The sequence below is a fragment of the Hylobates moloch genome, unplaced genomic scaffold (genome assembly GCF_009828535.3).
Source record: "Hylobates moloch isolate HMO894 unplaced genomic scaffold, HMol_V3 SCAFFOLD_15, whole genome shotgun sequence".
NCBI classification, from domain to species: Eukaryota; Metazoa; Chordata; class Mammalia; order Primates; family Hylobatidae; genus Hylobates; species Hylobates moloch.
The window spans coordinates 40,247,539-40,269,862 of record NW_026652290.1 but is presented as its reverse complement, the minus strand read 5'-3'; the positions used below and the strand labels follow the sequence as shown (position 1 = coordinate 40,269,862).

At 40.2% G+C, this 22,324-nt stretch overlaps 1 protein-coding gene across 1 annotated transcript in view; it reads left to right on the top strand.

Annotated features, from left to right (window-relative positions):
• The first annotated feature begins 1,977 nt into the window (after positions 1–1,977).
• Positions 1,978–22,324, top strand: part of SLC9A2 (solute carrier family 9 member A2) — a 97,543-nt gene continuing 77,196 nt past the window's right edge. The window contains exon 1 of the mRNA XM_032177924.2: positions 1,978–2,562. Coding sequence (XP_032033815.1) covers positions 2,274–2,562 — 289 coding nt within the window. The 5' untranslated portion in view covers positions 1,978–2,273. The remainder of the gene's footprint in view (positions 2,563–22,324) is intronic.

Here is a 22,324-nt window from a genome sequence, read left to right as displayed (position 1 = left end):
ATGATGCACAATCACTCTTAAAAGTGTTGTATGACAAACTCCTAGAAATTATCGTCTAAATGTGCCCTCTCCCTATTACTATGTCACTAAGTTTGTGGAACTGCCTGATTCACTTACTGAAACTTTATCCTGCTATAACTTTTTTGAACAATCCCTGAAATATTCTCCACTGCTTATTTTAAAGTAGCTGAGAATATAGCCTGCTGTTTATGGGCAACTAGTCATGGGGTAGTCCTGGGTGTGAATTCCTTCCAGACACTTACCTAATATGTAAACTTGATTAAGTCTATTTGTTTATTTTTACACATTTTACACTATATTTCTTCACTTATAAAATGGGTAAAAAATATCTGCCTCTTTGGCTTTGTATGATTAACAAAAAAATGCAAGTAAAGTGCCTTGTACTGAGCTTCCCATGTAGAGATAGATACTCGAAAAATTTAAAAAGCTCTTATTTGCTGCCTTTTCACAGGGGTATGTTAAGCACATACCTTTAATGAAAGTTTCCAGTGAAAGGAGAAGGGGAGGCTGAGTTTCGGCTGCCCAGTGATTCTTCTTAAGATAATATCTTTAGTTTCAATTCTGTAGCACTTTTGAAAAACTGATGCTTTGTGAAATATGAAATGAAGTAGTGCTCTGTAACATCTCTCAGAATTCTTCTCTCTTTTTAGCCTGGACCTGTCCCTTCATTACTTCGAAGGCCCAAAGAGGACTGTTCCTTATTTTCTTCTATGCAGGTGGAGGATTTATTTTTCTTGTACCCTCTGCTGACATCTCACTGATTTTCTGTTAGAACTTTGAAAAAAAAAAAAAAACTGCTTTGAAGGTCCAACTGCCTGGTGTTTGTTTAATAGTAGAAGCCACGTGTTTTGACACATCAAAGATTAAGAAAAGAGGATTGTATTTCATAAATATCAAAGGGAAAACTTTCAGTTAATTGAATGGCAACTAGTCCCTTTTGTGCTCATTTCGGTTTCTGGCGATAAAGATGCTCAAACAGTGAGATCGCAACCAGTGAAGAAGGCTGAGCTCTGAAGGACAGGAAAGGTTGGCTCTGCATGAGAAAGCCCTTCTAGATCCAGAAGGAGAATCACGCTTCCTTTCTTTTCCTGACCACAGCCTGTCCTGTAATTAGCGGAGCAAGTCAATCTGAGCGAGGCAAATCACTGGTTTTCCATGAAATAATTATATTTCTTATGCTCTTGGACATGTACACCTCTAAGCCTAAAAGCGGAGAAAGATGTTTTGGTTTTACGTGAGCTGGGGGAGGGAGAAGAAAAGTGGCAGCGACAGTGTGGCAAACGGGTGAAAGGAGCACAATGTGGCAGAGGAGAGAACAGGATTCTGATTCCGTGGGGGCGTGGGAACACTGAGTTCCGCGCAGGGAGTTTCCCTGTGCAGAGCACCTTGTGCCCGAGTTGATAACTCTTGGAAAGGAAACAAAATTTAGCTTTCCTAAACTTTCTGTACGTCCAGGGAACCCCCTGCCTTGTCTTGGCCTCCGCAGCGCCGGGCTGGGGTGACAGCACTCCTCTACCCGCCCGGGCTTCTCCTCCGGACCGCGAGCCTGTGGCGCCTCCCCGCGCGCCCAGCGCACCGGGGCGTCCCCTTGCAGGAGCCTGCGGGGGCGGGGGAGGAGGGAAGGGCGCGACGCGTGGGTCGCGCCGGTCCCTTCACTGGATGGACGTCCGACGCTGCCTCCGGGGCGGAGACAGCTCCGGCCACCATGCGCCCGATGCGGCGATTCCACCCACAGTTCGCCGGCTCTGGGGGTGGCGGGTCTTGGGGCGCGGTGCCTGCGCGAACGGAGGGCAGCCATCGCCCCCGCGGTCACTGGGGCCCCGCGTTCCCCGCGGGCTCGAGCAGGTGCGCGGTGTGCCGGCCAGGTCCCCTTGTCCTCCTGCCCCGCGGCTTGGGCGCCGCGCCCGCCCCGCCCCCGCCCGCGGGCGGCCCTGGGCAGGGCCTGCAGCTGCGGCTGGAGAGCAGCGCACGGGCATGAGCCGGCGGCCGGCGGCGGAGGGCGGCTGAGGGCTGCTGAGGGTCCGCGCAGTGGCCTCTCGTCGCCCTGCACGTGCCTCGCCAGGCAGTGCGCCTGCTCGCAGCGAGGACCTAGCCCTCTGATTGCAGAGACCCGGTCCCGCAGCAGCGGCGGGTGGCTCTCGCTGCGCTGCTCTGCACGCGGCAGGGCGGAGCGGGCTGCGCAGCCCGCGCGCGATGCGTTGAGCGTTCCGAGGGCCAACCGCCGGTCCCCTCGGCGGCAGCCGGCGGCACCCATGGAACCACTGGGCAATTGGAGGAGCCTGCGGGCGCCACCGCCTCAAATGCTGTTGCTGCTGCTCCTGCAGGTGGCGGGGCCCGTGGGCGCCCTGGCAGAGACCTTGTTGAACGCGCCGAGGGCCATGGGCACCAGTTCCAGCCCGCCCAGCCCTGCGAGCGTGGTGGCTCCCGGAACGACGCTGTTCGAGGAGAGCCGGCTGCCTGTGTTTACCCTGGATTACCCCCACGTGCAGATCCCCTTCGAGATCACCCTTTGGATTCTGCTGGCCTCCCTGGCCAAGATTGGTGAGCGAGCTGGACTCGTGGGGAATGGGAGGGGGCGATCTCGGGGGGACACCTGGAGGGTGACTGGGTCAGCCAGCTGACCTCTAGATAGTGACCGCCTCATCTCGAATCAGGGCAGGGGCGACAGATGGAGCAGCTTCTTCTGGTTGAAAAGGACCCTTGGAAGAGCAGCTTCGCGTTTTGGTTCTTAAGCAAACATTGGCCTTGAAATGGCCCCCAATGTAAGTTCTACAAACTTAACGATTGCTGCTTACTTCTGCCGCACGGAACGCCAAGTTTGTCAGCTCTCTGCTTAAGTTGAGTGAGATCTGTTTATTGAAGTGTACCAGTCTCACCTGCAGGGAGAGAGGTGCAGACGAACCGCGGGGCTATTCATAATGTGGTTAAAACCCTGGATGCTACAGGAGAGAGGCGCCTTGGCAGTGACACAGACCCTGCTGAATAATGAGGTGCATGGAAGGGGACCGGGGACACCTGAGTGCTTGCAGCTGCAATAGAAACGCCCTTTCTCCTCCCTCTATTGGGTTGAGGCTGTCACTCTCCAGGAAGCTTTTGCTTCAGGGGTAGCTGAGGCCAGTGAGGTGAGATGCATATTTTAAAATAGTTAACTCTGGGCCCAGGACAATGGCCCAGCCTGTAATCCCAGCACATTGGGAGGCCCAGACGTGAGGATTCCTTGAGGCCAGGAGTTCAAGATCATCATGAGCAACATAGCAAGACCAAACAGTACAAAAATAAAAAATCGGCTGGGCGCGGTGACTCACGCCTGTAATCCCAGCACTTTGGGAGGCTGAGGCGGGTGGATCAAGAGGATCACTGGTCAACATGGTGAAACCCCATCTCTACTAAAAATACAAAAAAATTAGCCGGGCGTGGTGGTGGGCGCCTGTAATCCTAGCTAATCAGGAGGCTGAGGGAGGGAATTGCTTGAACCCAGGAGGCGGAGGTTGCATTGAGCCGAGATCGCCACTGCACTCCAGCCTGGGTGACAAAGCGAGACTCTGTCTCAAAAATAAATAAATAAATAAATAAATAAATAAATAAATAAATAAATAATAAAGTAGCCTGGTGTTGTGGTGCACGTATGTATTCCCAGTTACTTGGAGGCTGAGGCGGGAGCCTGAGGGAGGAGGATCTCTTAAACTCAGGAGGTTGCAGTTGCAGTGAGCCATGAATGGCACCACTGCACTCCAGCCTGGGCCACAGAGAGATACCTTGTCTCAGGAAAAAAAAAAAAAAAAAAAAATTACCCACTTTCGCACTACCTTTAACTCTCATTTTGAAAGCAGAAACCTCAGAATATATTTTCTCATCTTCATTACCCATGCCCCAGAAACTTTTATGTTATGAGCATGGTGCTTTATATTATTTTTACTTTATATTTTAAAGACTTTATAAAAATCCTGAAATATATTAACTACTGTTATAATGATTCGAATAAGTTGTTAGGTCCAAAGAATATATGCATTACATGTGTTTTACATCTTTACCCTGTGAGATGAGGCAGATTTCCATAAAGAATGAAAAGATGCATTGTCTGCCATCCTCAGGGAGCTTATTGATGAGTGGAGAGAGGCGTACACACTATGTGATTATTGCCTAGGACAGTGCTGAGTAGGGTGACAAACTCAGAAAAGATAGTATGCCATTGCAGGGAAGCAGAGAACACTTCCTGTGCAGAGCAAACATTTAAACTGGATTTTCCAGGATGACCAGGATCTGGTCAGTTAGAGAGAAAAGGGAGCAACATTCCAGAGAGGAATGAACAAAGACATAAATTGGGAGAGGAGTGCAAAGCAGGTAGAAGGGATGGTTTACAGGAGGGTGGAAGTTGTGGTAGGTAAACCGGCAGCAAATCTTCATGCCAGATAAGATTAATCAGATTCTATTAGTGGTGACTAAGAGAGACACATATTATTTAATGACTCTGAAGTCTGTAATTGACTGGCTTTGACGTGGTGCTACTATTGGAGTGTCTTAATTCCACCGAGAAATGGTATAAGGAGATGGGCTTCCCCATCTATCAACCAGATACGCACATGTTTGTAAATTCATTGCCTCTAATAATAAACTCAGATGCCACAAGCCTGCCCTGTAGGGAGTGGTGTTATTAATACTCCCACTAGTTGAGGTGGAAACTCTGAGTGAATTTGCACCCAGAAGCACACAAAGTGGCAAGCCAGAATGAATGACCTGTTCCCTGTCACTCTCTCTGAGCCTCAAGGCTCCATCACTGGAGGGCTGCTTCTGTGCCTGTTTCCATTACTGCTTCTCTGTTGCCATTTCTATTCCAACTCTCTCCTTTGTTCATCATTCCTGATTGTTTTAATCAGATTAATTACAATAATAACACCGCTACGAGGCACTTAAGGGTATTATCTCTAATTTTTACAGTCACCATGCTGGGTGACTGTATGATTTCCGGGTTTCATGTAGGAGAAAATGAAGAAATAGGGAGATTAACTTGGTGGTGGGTGGTGAGCCAGAATTACAGCCAGGTCTGTCTCATTTCTCATCTTTGTGCATTTCCAGAAGGCTTGTTCTTTTGTGAGGATTAAATGAGAATGAATGGGTAACATCTTTAGAATAAAGCTGGGCACACTGTAAGCACTCCATCACTCCATCCATACTGTCATCATTAGTAGCAGTGAGGACAGCAGTGTAATCAGAGTAGCAGTAGTTAACTGTACAGTTTCTGGCACTACAGAACCTTTTCCACTGTTCACTGTCCTGGGCTGCCTCCTGTCTCTCCTTACTTCTGTTTTGCCCTCAGCCTTCCACAAGTGTTCTTATTCTGTGGGCTACCTTCCTGCACTTACTCTCTTGCTGTCCTGTTCCATTCATTTTATTGGACCGTCTCACTTTCATTGTGTGGTATTTTGTTAAAGGCATTCATGCTTGCTTGCATAACAAGTGTATTTGTCTCTCCACTAGCATCTTTTTAGCCCAGATATGTTTATATTCCCTGGGCCCCCTCTGTTCTAGTTGCCAGTTTCTGCTTTCCCCTGCATTGTGCTTGGCTGTGGAAATCATCACGTATTGCACCTCCTGTCCTCCCCTAAATTTGGAACGTCTCTGGCTACTACTTTATCTTTCCTTTCTGCCTTTGAGGGTCACAGAGATGATAATTTCCACCCAGAGAGTGGTCTGAACAGCCAAATGGAGACTGCCATGGGTAGAGTGAAGGGTATATTTCTCCGGAAAGAAAGTGGAGTTTTAGAGTCCAAAATGCTGGTGCCTGGGGTATTTTCTCTAGATTCTCCTGCATAGAGCCCAGCCTCGTCCTGCAGCTTCCCCTGTGTTCCTAGAGGAGCCAGGAAATGCCCAGAAATCCACGCCCCTCCTCTTGCTCCCAGGGTCCTGAACTTTCTGTTTGGTTTTAAGCAAGACCGTTCTGGTGCTGTGGGACACTTTTGTACCCCATTAAACAGTCATCTAGTCATCTCTCTTTCAACTTTTGTTCTGAAAAAGCTGTTTTGTGGTGGCTTATGTGACTTAAGTTGCTCATATTTGGGAATGAAGAGGAATTGAGCTGTGCAGGTGGATGTGATACTGTGGGGTAATGCAAATGCTAACGCCTGCAAAATGCCATGGTTTCTATTTGGGGCACTTTTATGCCATTTGTGTGCCTTAGAGAACCTTACCTGCCTCAGAGAACATGGAGAAACATTGCTAGTGATTAATCTAAACATGGTTAAATTGACAGGTTATCCAAAGTGGAGGATCCGAATAACATTTGTAGGGGTTTAAATAATGGCTGATGGTGAACTCAGAATAGTTTTCTAATATAATATATATTACATTATATATTATAAGCTAATATAATCTTAGAAATATTACAATCAGAAGTGAGAAAATCCATTTTTGGCAAAGCATTGAATGATTTAGCTTAGCTCTTAATTGTTACACTTGATTATCAGGGAAAATCAACATCCTAATTACTTGGTCCAGAAAAAGTAGTTTCATAATTATAAAATTTACCAAAGCAATGATGATAATGACGGTGATGATGATAAAGATGATGATGAGTATGTGTTTATAAAGTAGGTCAAAATATTTTTTTTTAAAGCACAGCAAATTTAGTCTACTTCAGAAAAGCTTTAAAAGTTTTGGCAAGAAATGTTTCCTCATTTGTTTCTTACTTAGGTCCTCCCACATGTGAATTCACATTATTCTTTCACTTTGAATATTTATATCTTGAGCAACAGTTGATTATTTTTATAGTTATAAATACACACTTTGCTTGATAAATCTTGTATAGAGAGATGGGGTTCTACAACCTGGAATAATGGGTAGCCAAAGAATTGAGATAAAATTTTCTGATGTGTTTTAAGATCGCCTCCTCTGATTTCTTTGCCTGTGAAGTGGTCCACTGGAGTTTTTGCTAATTTAGGTGAACTTGGACATGGACTGTATTTCTTCTCAAGGTTTAAGGACAAAGCACTGAGTACCTTGCTGTCTAAAGTAACAGAGCCTCCTTCTTTGTCCTGGGCTTCCCCTAACATACATTCCCATATCTTAAGGTCTTGTGAGGCTGGCCTATTTCCGTCTCCTTTCAAGTGTCACTGGTCACTCTGCTCTTTTTATTTTCTCTGCCCCTAAGTTGGAGTAAGATGCAGAATTTTCCACCTCCCTCCATCCTGCTGTCATGAAATTAAATAAATTATATTCTCATAATTTTAAGGGGAAAGATAGAAAGCAGTTTGGCTCATGAAGACATCTCCCCTGGGATCCAGGCTATCCTGAAATTGAAATATGAAACCTAAGAGTTTCATGTCTGTCTGAATTACAGAGACTTTGATCTCTGAAAAAAACTTATCCTTGCACTTTGTTTTTCTTTGTCCTGTGGTTTTCCTGAGGCATATTCATCAACTGGTTGGTCAATGGATGGAGCTCAGGGTCTTCACCTGCTATCTGAACCACATCTCACTTTGAATACACTTCTAAATTCAGGAGTTTCTGGTGGCAGGTATTGGTTCCTAGTAAAGTTAAAAGAAGAGCACTGATTCCTTTCCTTCTCAAAGCCTCCATCTTTTCCCAGACACATTTTCTGTTCTCTGTCTGAAGGATGACCTTAACAGCTTTCTCATCTTCTCTCTAAAAACCAATTTGGGTATCTTCTAGAATTTCGCCATTACACTTTACCTCTGAAGTGTTTTAGTACCCTTTAAAATAATAGATTTTTAAAATTTTTAAATTATACTTAAGTTCTAGGGTACATGTGCACAACGTGCAGGTTTGTTACATATGTATACGTGTGCCATGTTGGTGTGCTGCACCCATTAACTCGTCATTTACATTAGGTATATCTCCTAATGCTATCCCTCCCCTCTCCCCCAACCCCACAACAGGCCCCAGTGTTTGTGTGTGATGTTCCCCTTCCTGTGTCCAAGTGTTCTCATTGTTCAATTCCTACCTATGAGTGAGAACATGCCGTGTTTGGTTTTCTGTCCTTGTGATAGTTTGCTGAGAATGATGGTTTCCAGCTTCATCCATGTCCCTATAAAGGACATGAACTCATCATTTTTTATGGCTACATAGTATTCCATGGTGTATATGTGCCACATTTTCTTAATCCAGTCTATCATTGTTGGACATTTGGGTTGGTTCCAAGTCTTTGCTATTGTGAATAGTGCTGCAATAAACATATGTGTGCATGTGTCTTTATAGCAGCATGATTTATATTCCTCTGGGTATATGCCCAGTAATGGGATTGCTGGGTCAAATGGCGTTTCTAGTTCTAGATTCCTGAGGAATCGCCACACTGACTTCCACAATGGTTGAACTAGTTTACAGCCCCACCAATAGTGTAAAAGTGTTCCTATTTCTCCACATCCTCTCCAGCACCTGTTGTTTCCTGACTTTTTAATGATCGCCATTCTAACTGGTGTGAGATGATATCTCATTGTGGTTTTGATTTGCATTTCTCTGATGGCTACTTTAAAGTTCATATGGAACCAAAAAAGAGCCCACATTGCAAAGTCAATCCTAAGTCAAAAGAACAAAGCTGGAGGCATCACCCTACCTGACTTCAAACTGTGCTACAAGGCTACAGTAACCAAAACAGCATGGTACTGGTACCAAAACAGAGATAGAGACCAATGGAACAGAACAGAGCCCTCAAGAATAATACCACACATCTACAACTATCTGATCTTTGACAAACCTGACAAAAACAAGAAATGGGGAAAGGATTCCCTATTTAATAAATGGTGCTGAGAAAACTGGCTAGCCATATGTAGAAAGCTGAAACTGGATCCCTTCCTTACACCTTATACAAAAATTAATTCAAGATGGATGAAAGACTTAAATGTTAGACCTAAAACCATAAAAACCCTAGAAGAAAACCTAGGCAATACCATTCAGGACATAGGCATGGGCAAGGACTTCATGTCTAAAACACCAAAAGCAATGGCAACAAAAGCCAAAATTGACCAATGGGATCTAATTAAACTAAAGAGCTTCTGCACAGCAAAAGAAACTACCATCAGAGTGAACAGGCAACCTACAGAATGGGAGAAAATTTTTGCAACCTACTCATCTGACAAAGGGCTAATATCCAGAATCTACAAAGAACTCAAGCAAATTTACAAGAAAAAAACAAACAACCCCATCAAAAAGTGGGTGAAGGATATGAACAGACACTTCTCAAAAGAAGACATTTATGCAGACAATAGACACATGAAAAAATATTCATCACCACTGGCCATCAGAGAAATAATAGATATTTTTATCACCAAATGAAAATGTTACATTATACCCACTTTAACAATGATAACCATGTTCAGCTTTATTTCTTACACAATTATTTCACCTAGATTGAAGCCCTAAGAAGTATACAATGAACTATTTGCATAAAACCATTTGTTCTGGCCGGGTATTGTAGCTCACAACTGTAATGTCAGCACTTTGTGGGGCTGAGGTGGGAGGATCACTTGAGGCCAGAAGTTTGAGACCAGCCTGGGCAACATAGTGAGGCCCAATCTCTTCAAAACGTTAACAACAACAACAACAAAGCCAGGTTTGGTGGCCTGTGCCTTTAGTCCCAGTGACTCAGGAGCTAGGCAGGAGGATCACTTGAGCTCAGGAGTTCAAAGTTACAATGATCTGCGATGATGCCACTGCACTCCAGTGGGGGTGGGCAAAGACAGATGGAGACCCGCTCTCTTAGAAACAAACAACAAAAAAAACTGTTCCTTGGATGGTATAAAAACCCACCTGTAAAAGCAAGTGAATTGATGGTTTTGGTATATGGATAGATTTTAACCAGTGAGTCCATGGCTTTAATGTTTATAGTGTTATTTGGTTTATCTGTGTCTTCTGGGGTCAATTATGGTAATTTGTATTTCTTATAAAATTATTATTTTGAGTTTTTAAAAACTTATTGGAAGTTATTTTATGATTTAAAAGATCTCCACTTTATATGCATTTATGTTCTCCTTTCTGTTTCTAATATTGTTATGTTTTTCTTTTTTTCACCTTCATCAGGTATGCAGGAGTTTGTCTATTTGATACTTTATCAAAGAATTAGCTTTTGGTTAGCTTCTAAGTCATCTGCTTCTGCTCTTACATTTATGATTTACTTACTTCAGCTTCCTTTGGATTTATTTATTTAATTAACCCTTGAATTGAAAACTTAACCCATTAATTGTTTAGTTTACTTATGTTCTATTAATATTGTTAATTTCCACCTTACAAGAGTAAGAAACACCAATATTTAAAAACATAATTAATATTATTTTCAATAGTTTCACTGCTAGGTATTTTTATGAATCCCTGAGCTCCAAAACTGACATGCACTTATGCTAAAGTGACATCAGTCTTATTAAAATGAGCAAAATTACTTCAGTAGCTTACTTACTTATTGAAACTCCTAATAAGCCAATTCCCGTAATCAATTTATCCAAACTATGGGTATTTGCTTGTTTTCATTAAATTCAAATCTATGTTATACTGTATACTTAAGACTCTGTCACAAACTAAACATATTCATAATACTCAAAGTTCATGTAAATTCATGTTTAATACAAATAATAATAACAATACAGAATGGTAAAGACAAAAGATTTAAGGGAAATTATGCAAATGACGTATCAGTTTCTGAATAAATTATATGATATCTTTACTGCTGTTAAGTAGGAAACCATGGGTGTTCTGAAAAGATTACTTAACACAACATATCAATGATAAAACTGGAATGATGACTGCTTTTGATGGATCTCATCTCAGGATGCTCAGAGTCCATAAAATCAGTTTGATCTTCATGGAGCCAAAGGAATGCTTCATGAACTAAAATAGGATTAGTCAATGAAACTCTTCTTAAAGATGAATTCTTATGATCCAAATGGGTAAATTTTGGAAGAACAGCAATATATGTATTTAAGGCTGGAAATATGCCCCCTTTTTCCTACTTTAGTTGTATTGCATAGTTTTGATATGCGGGGTTTCCGCTGTCACTCAGCTCTCAGTATTTTTAAACTCCCTTGTGATATTTTATTCTGACTCAATAATTAGTTAGAATTTTACTTCTCAGTTAATAAACTTATGGAGATTTGGGATTTTTGTTGTCATTGTCGATTTTAGAGATAGGTTCTCACCATGTTGCCTTGGCCGCTCTCAAACTCCTTAGCTCAAATGATTCTCCCGCCTAAGCCTCCCAAGTAGCTGTAACTATAGGCATGCACAACTATGCCCAGTTGTTTTTTATTTTATTGACATTTTAATGCATTTTGGCTAGATAGGTATAATGCTGATTTTTAGTGTTGATTGTGATATCCTTTATGGCTTATTTTATGGACATTTTAAAACTATATTTTCCATTTATGCTTGAAAAAACAATGTGTATTCTCTATTTATTGTGTAGAGGATTTTATATACTTAGATGTATACATATACAGACACACAGAGACTAGATCAAATTTCTAATTACAGTGTTAAAATCTTCAATAGCATTACCAGTTTTTTGGTTACTTTATTAGTTCCTGGGGTACATTAAAATCACTTCTAAAATTGTGATGTCGATTACCATTTGTAATTGTTTCAATTTTTGCTTTGTTTTGATGCTATGTTATTACATACTCATTCAATATTGTTACATCTCCAGGGTGAGTTCTTCCTTTATTTATTGTTTTTAACTTCCTTATTTCCAGTACTTGTGGCTCAAAGTGTATTTTTTCATATAAAACTATTACCATTTAAAAGAAAACTTGATTTTGCACATGTACTTTTTTTCCATATCTGTTTTCTATATCTACATTTTCCAGATGTATATTTTTATACCTATACTATCAAATGAGTTATGTTATTTTCATTTGGCTAGGCCTCATTAAACCACATAGATCTGGATTTTGCATCTTTAATTTCACATTTTAAAACACCGTAGCTTAAAAAGAGAAATGTAATTACACTTATTGTGAATAATGATATAGTTTGACTTATTTTGCTCTCTGTTTACCATGCTTTCATTTGGTATCCTAATCTTTCTTTCTTGTCATACTTTGGCTTGGTTGATTTCTCTTTCTTATTTGTTTTTTATACATAATTATATATTGTATTTCTATTCTTTTTAAGGTTACTATACAGTTTAGTGTGATTATCTGATTTAACAGGAGTCAACCAGAGTACCATGGCTCCCATCTCAGATACATTTTCCTACATATTTTGTGGTTGTGTGATTTTGAGTATATAACTTAAACTCTCAGGGCTCAGTAGTCCTGGCGGTAAAGTGGGGACAATAAATGTAGCAATGTCATAGGCTGTTGTGTAAAGTAAATTAGCTAATATATGTAAAGTTTTAAAATAATTTCATGGAACATAATGGTATCAAATTTGTTCCTAGAACATAAAAATATTTGCTATTTTTATTATCGTCTTCCTAATACTTGAACTTAAAAAAATTCTAACTGTGTGTTTCAGAATTATAATATTTTGTCATAATTCATATTTGGACTGTATTTTAACTTCCTCCAAATTAGTTTTTACTTTGTGTAAGAAGTAGTTACATAGATTTGTAAACATGTTTTCCAGTTTTTCTTCATTGTTACTTTTTATCTCTTTCTGCCTTCCGGATTCTTTTTTGTTTGTTTTTGTTTTTACTGATGTATATTCTTTAGTGGATACTTCAGGGAAGGCTTTAGTCTTGTATGGAAACATCTTTATTTTTATTATACTCTTAAATGATAATATAACCCAGTGTAGGGTTTGGTGTTATTTATCACTCGGAATATATTACTTCAATACTTTTTGTCCTCTTTTGTTGGTAAGCAGAATTATGTTGTTACACTGCCTTTTGATATTAATTTGACTCATGTCTCTGGTTTTATTTAAGTTTTTAAAATTGTTTTTGATATTCTGCCATTTTCTTAACGTGTCTAAGTATAGATTTACTTTATTTTTCTTGCTCAGAAGTTGTTATACTTCCATGCTTCTTAACAGCTGTTTCATGTTTTTTGTCTCTTCATTGCTGTGGTATTTCTTGGTGATTTTATCTTCTCTTTTTTTCCAGCTTACCATATTTCACTCTCAGTGCATTTCTAATCTGTGGTTAACCTACTCATTGGATTTTTAGTTTTAATTATATTTTCATTTAAGCTGTTTGGGCCCTTTTTCAAGTCTGTGTTTTGTTCATGCTGTCGCATTATGTAATTTTAGTAATTATTGGTTTTATTCTTCTTTTATTCCTTTATTCCTTTAAACTATATTCATTTTAATAGTCTCTTTTGGATTGTTCTGTTATTTATAATACTTGGGGTGCTAATTCTTATATTTATCCATTTACTGACTTTCTCTTTTCAATATTTATTTCCTTATGTAGATTGTAGTTCTAATTATGAGCTTAACTTCAGCAGGTGATGTTTATTTAGCAAACGTCTGTTTTCATTAAGTTGTAAAATGTTCTTACAAAATGGTTTGGAGTGTACTTCTTGCTGGGACCTAGGGTTTTAGTGATTTGTTTTTACTATTCATTTCTTAGCTTGGCTTTACTATGTGATTCAAGTACTATAGATACAGACTTAATACCTGTATGTGGTATAGACCTGGAATTTTAGACTTCATGGGCAAATTTCCCCTGGTTCAAAGCCATAAGGAGTTGACATATTTCTTTTCCTTCCTTTTTTCTTGGCTAAAAGCATCTTTTCTTTTTTTTTCCTAGTATTTATTTATTTAGGACAATGTAGCTCTTGGAAATTCAGGAATTTCTTCAGGAGCCCTTTCTTTAGTGGTCTGAAGTCAAATTTCTCATCCTCATGTAGGTGTTAAAATGCCACATCCTAGCACATAGGTCACACATCTATGTCAGGAATTCCCCTGGTTCACTGTGACTTCAAATCCTACTGACATATCTCATTTTGATTTTCTTCTTATTTTTTGCCTCCTAGACCTTTTCCTTAATTTTGAACTTGGGTAGATATTAATATCTTATGTAGTAGTATGAGGAGACACCATTTGTGTCCATATTGTTGGATATCTCTGTGACATTTTACACAGCACGTTGTAAGGACATACTTTCTACAGAAGGTTTAATTCTCATGGTTATGTTATCATAATGGCTTCTCTTTAATGTAAGGTAAAAATAATGTGTACTTTCCTAGTTTTCAATCTGAAGGATGTGGGGGTATGACTGTACTGCTTCTGTTTTATTTTGCATATTTTCATGCTTGTGTAGAAGAGGAATACCTTAGCAGTTGGTGGAAGTGTTTGACCTAAGTTTTGGGAAAGATAGCCCTAGATTAGAAGTAGGAAGACCCTGTTGTAATTCCACTTCTGCCATTAACTTGGTCTTATGACCCTGAGAAGTATTCATCTACTTAGTTCTTCCATTTAATTAATGAAAGTGGGGAGAGATATATATATATATATATATATCTGCCCTATCTGTTTAATATTTCCATAAGGATAATATAAGATTGTCTGCAGGGGAGTACATCATTTATAACAAATACAATATTAATAAAATATTAATATATTATTATATTAATATTAATATATTAATATTAATATATAATATAATATATTAAAATATATTAAATTATATTGATTATAATATATAATTAAATATTATATTAAAGACAATATATGGGAGTATTGTCATTTTAATGATACATGCACAATTATAGGTTATTCTCTCACAATTACATCTTTTAAATGTATGAGTCATAATTGATGCGCTTCCTGCAACAGTCCTGTGCATTGTTCATCACTGTACATGGGCTTTCTCATCTTGATTTGTCAAATTCATCTCTTGTTTGAAGACGACTTGTATTCCTCTTCTTCTCTAATAATTCCGGTGGGTAGGGCAGGGAATTCCACCAAAAGATCTCTGTTATGACTGTAACAAGCATACTTTCCAGGTGAGTTTCATGTTATGGTTTGTGTTGGCATACAAAGGCTCACATGGGAAAGACAGAAAAGAAAAATCAAACTCACAATACATTTAGAAGTTTCACCTAAAAATGAATCAGATTATATCTGCCTGCTCTGTCTGGGAAACACTGTAAAGAAGTATAAAGGTTTTGCTACCCATGGAAAGTTGTTTAGAAAATCACAGGGCAGTGAAACAACTCCATAGCCATATTTCTGTGACTCTGCCTCTGGTTGCTTTTCCCAATTCCTGGGCCTGTTTCCTGGAGACTCACTGGCCAGGAAACCTGAGCAGGGTAATGCAACCAGTGGTGTATTTTCTTGTAGCACAGAAGGGTGGAGATGGTGAGACTTGGTAATTCCTCTATTACAATTTCTTTAATAAAATAATAATAGCTAACAAGGACAGAACATTATTCTTTGCCAGGTATTTGAGCCAAGCACTTTACATTCATTGTCTTATTTAATCCTCATGGTAATTCTGGAAAGTAGGCACCATTATTATTCCTAGTTTTAAAAAATAGATGAGGATAAGAGTTTAGAGAGCTTAGGTAATTTGTCCAAGGTGTCAGCTATCCAGTGGCAGAGGTGGGGCCACAGCTAGTTCTTCATCACTTGGATGTGTCTCACCCGGCCCCCTGTCTCTCACAGGAAAGAATATTAAAGTACCATACTTCTGGTGTGGTCTCCAGCACACTTTACCTACTCTTAACCTGGAGCCAGAGGCCTGCATTTGAGGCTCATGCTTGACCCGTAGGCCTCATTATGACAGTCTCAGATTGCCATTGTAAAATCACGCAATAATAATAGCACCTGGCTTCCTTCATGTGATTCTGTGAGGACGAATCGAAATAATACATGGAGAAAGTACATTGCAACCCAAAAGTTAGGATTAGTATGACCTGACAACAACTCTAAACTGGGTAGGACACAAAGAGCTAAGGAAAAGGTAAGGTAGCAGAGCTGGACCATGAGTCTAGAACTTCAGAATCTTGGCCTGGTCTTTTCCATCATCCATGACGCACAGAATACAGAATTGTAATGCTTTTGAGATATATATTTAACACGTTAAGTATTCATAGGTTAAGAAAAGGTTCAACCCATATAACTTAAGCTGTCATGTAGATTTTAATAAATTCAACTACAACAGATTTACAGGAGAAAAGATGTTAAATATGTTTCATTGTTGCACACACATACACACGTCTTACACATGCAAACAGGCACATATAGTAACACATGTACACATAAATGATATTCATTAGAATGTGTGCTCAATGAGGGAAAGGACTTTGTGTTTGACTCATTGTCTGGAAAAAGGCTTGGTACATAGTACAAACTCAACAAGTAATTACTGAGTAAATGAGTAACTCAATAACATTTGGAGAAACTTTTTTTTCACCACACTTTAATGATATAATTAAAGTTACCACACTCCTTGGTTGTCCATGATATTTCTGGTTTACATTTGTTACAAATGACCTGTCACATATATTATTATTGTGTCATTTCACTCTCAAATATCCTCATTTGGATGGTAAATGATTTGACCACTGTACTATAGTGCATATACTATTATTGGATATACTTTAGTGGTAACTTAAGCTCTGCTGTCCAAAATCCCAGCCCTGCTACTTACTAGCTGTGGATTTGGGTGAGTCAATTAACTTCTCTAGCCTCTGTTATTTCATCAGTAAAATGAGCTGATAGTAGTAGCTTCTTCGTTAGGTTGTTGTGAGGATAGAGCTAACACATTTGCAACAGTTGCTACTTTATAGACCTTGGAAATGTGGATAGCCTTGAAGGAGAACAGATTTCTTTCTTTCTTCTCCAATGTATAATAGTATTATACCATGAAAATCTGTTTTGTACATTTGCTCCATAGCAAGTTGTTAGATGTCCTGATCTTCTGCCATTGCTGTTATGAATAAATAGGTTTCTTTCTAAATTATACATATGTCAGCCTCTGAAATATGATACATAAACTTAAAAAAATCATTTTTTTCTGCTTTTGCTAAGTTAGTTTGCAATGAAAAAGAAAGGCAATGCACATCTTTTTTTTTTTTATTCCAGGTTCTTGTCTTGGAAAATGAAAGATGAGCAGCCAGGCATAATTGGTGGAGGGCTAGGTGAAAGACTAGGCATGCAGGGCTCACAGTCAGCTGAGACTCCCTATAAGAGTAGGCTCTCTCATTGACCCTCCTCTGGACACTTCCTGGAAAGCCCAGAGCTTCTGGGTCTCCTCTGTGTCATCAAGGTCCACAGATGCATCAGCTCACACACTTGTGGTAAGCACGTTGTTCAGCAGTTGCTTTCCTAGGCCTTTTGTGCTTTTTGTACAAACAGTGTTTCTTTCAGAATCTAGATTGGAAAGAATCTTAAAGCAAAGTGCTGCCTAAAGTAATTATTGCTATTTTAGAAATGTCAACCCGAGCTTTTCATCACTAGTATTCTAAGGCAGAAGCATGCATCGGCTGACTGTACATTTTCTCTTATGGAACACTGGAATGGTGAGGAGAAACCATACTGAAAAATTGCAGCTTCTTCTTTTCTATCTGATTGAAAGTCTTGGTGTTCAGGGTTGGGAAGGATACATTGTTCGTGTCAACACGCCTGGTCTGCTTACTTAGGAGAATGGCAGCATTCTTTGTGTGTTCGCTCGTGAAGTTTCTGGATGAGTATGGAAGACGCTGACTCCGGCTCGAGGAGCTTTAAAGGGAAATAAGAATACGTGCACGCCTGTGTGCAATAGCCCTGGCCCGTTTCTCTGTATCCTGTTGCCCAGGTTTGCTTTCTTCTGAGCTGTCTATCACTCTCTGACATCTAATTATTTATGTGTGAGTTGGCTGTTCACTCGCTGTTCATCCCTCCTCAAGAGAGGTTCCAAGGACATGGGCGTCTTTTTACAAATGTTACTTACAATGTATATAGTTAAAACCAAGTAACACTGTTTTATATTTTCAATCACTTCACAATGTAATTTGTAATCTGCTTTGAACCTCACAAGAGTCTGTATCTTATTTTGTTTTGTTTTGTGTTACAACTGATATTCATTGATTTATGTGCTCACATTCTAAGCACCACACATCAGAGGTGATGGTTTTGCTAAAGGGATTTGGTTGATAAGATAGCTTATCTGTTTACTTAATGATTGGCTCCATCTGCATGGTTTTTTCCTTTTTTTTTTTTTTTTGATCTTTTTCTTTTTATTTGGTCTTGTTTCAATTTTCTGTTTTGAAGCCACGAAAACCAGGGAGCTGTTACTGTTCCTAAATCTTGGAACAAATGAGTATAATTGGCAAGACTCTAGTCCTCTGTTTTCCCAAGGAATGTGTTAGTAGGTGTGACCATTATTTTAATGGAACGTAATAATTATGATGACTGTAGAACTATATGGAACTGTAAGAATCTCCATGAATCTTTAAAATACACATCCCAAGACATACTCATAGAAACCCCTTTGATTTTTGCAACCATAAGCAAATGGGAAGACAGCTGGATGTACAAAGACCACCAACTTGGTAACAGAAGTCAGGGAGGAGGGAAAGGGAATGAAAGGGATAGTATTCTAGCAAGTTTGGAAAATACAGTCTTTTACCAAATGGGATAGTTTCTTAGTTTAGCCTGAGCCAGCAGTGTGCAAATATTTCCCTGCCATGTAAATAACTGGTGACTGCAGTTAAGTGTTAGCAACCACTTAATTGAAAAATGAAATCAGGTAGCAATTACTGGCAATTGTGGGTTCTTTACTATACTTTGATCTATGTATTTTGAGCAAGTGGTAAATTTGCTTAGAAGGAAAGCTCTTGAAGGAATAGAAACCAGAAAACAGAAAATACGGTTCCCACACAAGGTGGTTAGGTGGGTGGAGTAGAGTCCCTGGAAAACCTTATATGGCTTAATGATAGCAGTGTGCAAACAGCAAAGCCAAAATTGGCATAAATGGTTTACTAACACATGAGTTGAGAGAATGATAAATCCTAAGATTTAACATCTAGCCTGGGGCAGTAGAATAAAAATTGCTTTCAACTGTTGGCTGGCATGGAAAGTTCTGACTCTAGGTTATAGTATACCAGAGTCTTTATCACCACTGGCACGCCCTAGTGGCCCTTCCCCCAGCTTAACTAAGCTGTGCAAAGGATCTGTTCAGAAATAGTCACTAGAACTTGTCAACCCCTTGGACTCTGTAACTCCTCCTAAACACTGCCTAGGCACTGGCAAGTTTTACCTTCAGAATGATCTCTTCAAATTGAATCCTTCCTTGGTCAAACCCCTTCATCAGATTGTGTTTCTAAAATGGGAGGGTTGGAAGAATGGAAGAAAAGAAAAAGAAAAAGAAAAAGTGGAGGGCTTAGAGCCTTGAGGAGATGAAAAAGTTAAAGATGTGTGGAATCACAGAAGATCCATTGAATCTGTTTCATAGCTGTAAGACCTATACCTGCAGTCCTAACAGACTGAGAGCAAGCTCTGTGACTGCTTCACCTGCCGTTCCTCAAAGGAAACTGGATTCCCAGAGTTTTCTAAATAAGAATATTCCGCGTGTCCAAGGGCAGCTCTCAGTATTTAATAGCAAGGATCTTGTTTCCCATCTGGCTGTATTAGAAATTCCCCTGCCATCTGTAGAGTCCTTTTCTCAGCTTGGGGAGACACACGTTTCACACCCAGATAGAATACATGCTGAAATACTTTGAAAACTGGCCAGTGCCATCGTTATTATTTCCTGGCGTAGAGTTGCAGTGCCAGCACAACTGAGCCAGTGATCATTTCCAAGCTGTCCAGTGGGTGTGGTGTGGGTTAAAGAAAGAATATAATGCAGGCAGTGAGGTGGCCAGGGCATGAGTCAAATCCTGTGTCCAACCCTGGCTTGGGTATCAGAGTAGGATTCAGCTGCCTCCAGTGAAATAGAGACTCCCAGGGCGGCAGAGCCACCTACCTGCAGAAGTGAACTTCACCAACTCTGTGTGCTGTACTGGACCTGCCAGAGATCTCACCCCATTGATAAAACCAATTGCAGTGCCCCCAGCTGGGATAGGGAGGCACCCCTGGCCCCTGAGGAGATGGTCCCTCACTCATCTGCTTAAAGGATGGGAAATCTGTTACTTAATTCATGGAATCTCTGCCTAAGTTGTCTTCTCATGGCTGTGGTTGAGACTAGAAGGAAGGAGTCTAAAAAGATAGACACGTAGCTGTCAGTGTGGGCCTTGTTGGTGCCTCTTCATGCCCTGAGAGATGGGAGGGGTTACGGGGAGCAAGCTGGACAGCCAGCTATTGCCCTGCCCAAGCTCCAACTAATGGCCACTTTGCAGAAATTGGCATAAGATGGGTGACAAAAGCCCAGTTTTGCTGATTTTCCAAGATAACTTGGACAGAAGAATTGACATGTGGATCCTCTCAGTTTCTCAATATGAGCTCAATCTTTGAACCCACTAGATAGGCCGAACAAAATAGGCGTGCAGGCCATGGTGGCTCGTGGCCTGCAAGCTTGCAAACTCTGCTTCAGACTTTTTCATGTTACATGACATTTTGCTTCTTGTATTTATACCTGGGTATATTTAAAAGGGCTGAGCTGATTATGTGGGACACTTAGGCACTCAGGATCATTGGAATATGTTTTACAGTCAAGTTAACACTGATCAAAATGAGTATTATTCTCAGAAAGTGATCATGTTACAAAAAGACAAATAAATAGAAATGGCCAACATACTCTGACCATTGACAAATGTGGGAAGGACACTCTGGAATATCTAAGGGAAAGGGGTTCATGTTTCCCACCTTGAATAGGAAATACAAGCCAAGGGAAGCTGAGCTGGGATTGCACTCAGGAGGCACTGTGTTAAGTCACACAATGAGTTCATCGTCTATGAAAGGTAAACTCTATGGGTACATCAGTTGTGGTCCTGGCAATTATTGATATCGTGAATGGAAGTGTTCCTTATGCTCACTAAAGAGAGGCACTTTCCACTGCTTCTCAGCCTTTTGATCAAGTGTGGAGAGGCACTTTCTTTAAAATGTGTCTGTGAGTCTAGGCGCAGTGGCTTATGCCTGTAATCCCAACACTTTGGGAGGCCAAGGCAGGAGAATTGCTTGAGGCCAGGAGTTTGAGAAAACATATCCATGAGTAAAATCAATGAATTTAACAGTCTTAAAAGAAAATAAAAACTTTTAAAACTATTCTGTGCTCCTTTTTCACTGAACATTATTTCAAATAAATCCAGGAGTGATGGCTCATGCCCATAATCCCAACACTTTGGGAGGCTGCAGTGGGAGGATCCCTTGAGAGCAGGAGTTTGAGACCAGCGTGGTCAACATAGTGGGACCTTGTCTATACGAAAAATTAATAAATCAGCCAGGTGTGCTGGTGTGCACCTGTAGTCCTAGATACTCAGGAGGCTGAGGTGAGAGGATTTCTTGAGCCTAGGAGCTGGAGGCTGCAGTGAGTTATGATTGCACTACTGCACGCCAGCCTGGGTGACAGAATGAAACCCTATCTAAAAAAAATAGAAACCCGCAGAAAAACTGACATAATAAACATGCATGCTGTGGTAGATTATTATATCATGTTAATAGGGTATCATTCACTCAACCATTTTCCTATTCTTTGACATTTTGCTATGAGTGTTTTTGTAAAAAATTGCTTGTTTTACCTTTTGAGCTGCCAAAAATTTCTGTTGTTTTGCTTATTTTTGAACAGCCCAGGCTTTGCACATTTTGTATCAACATTTGTAGAGTTGCCTTTTGAAGGACTAGTTCAGACTCTGTATCAGGGGATCAGTCAGAATTTCAGAACACTGCATGGTGACCGTGCCTACCAGCAGAGATCCATTTGGCAGCATTATCCTTTCTCCCAGTTGGTTTAGCAGTGTGTATGCAGTCATAGCAATATTTGTAAGTGTACAATTCAGTGGCACTGAGTACATTCTCAGTGTTTTGCAACCATTACCTCCATCAATCTTCACGACATTTTCATCTTCACAAACTGAAAATTTGTGTCCATTAAACACTTACTCCCCATCACCTCCTCCCTTGAGCCCCTGGTAAACTCCATTCTGCTTTCTGTCTCTGTGAGTTGGTCCATTCTAGGTAACTTACGTAAGTAGAATCATACAGTATTTGTTCTTCTATGTCTGGCAAAAGTGAACATTTTAAGGAGGAACAATATAGCTCTTACAACTTTAATGAAATTGAGACAAACACAGAGATGACCGGTAGTAATAAAAGCATAAACCTCCAGTGCAATCAAGTATAGACCAGTGGCTGTTCATTTTCTCGGGAAATAAAATAATTAAAGATCAGAGAAAACAGAAAGGTTGGAACTAGGATTGTGAGGCATGTGAGACAAAAAGTGAGATATAAACTCTGTAACTTTCTGGCATTGGAGTCTCCAGTTACAACACACACATCT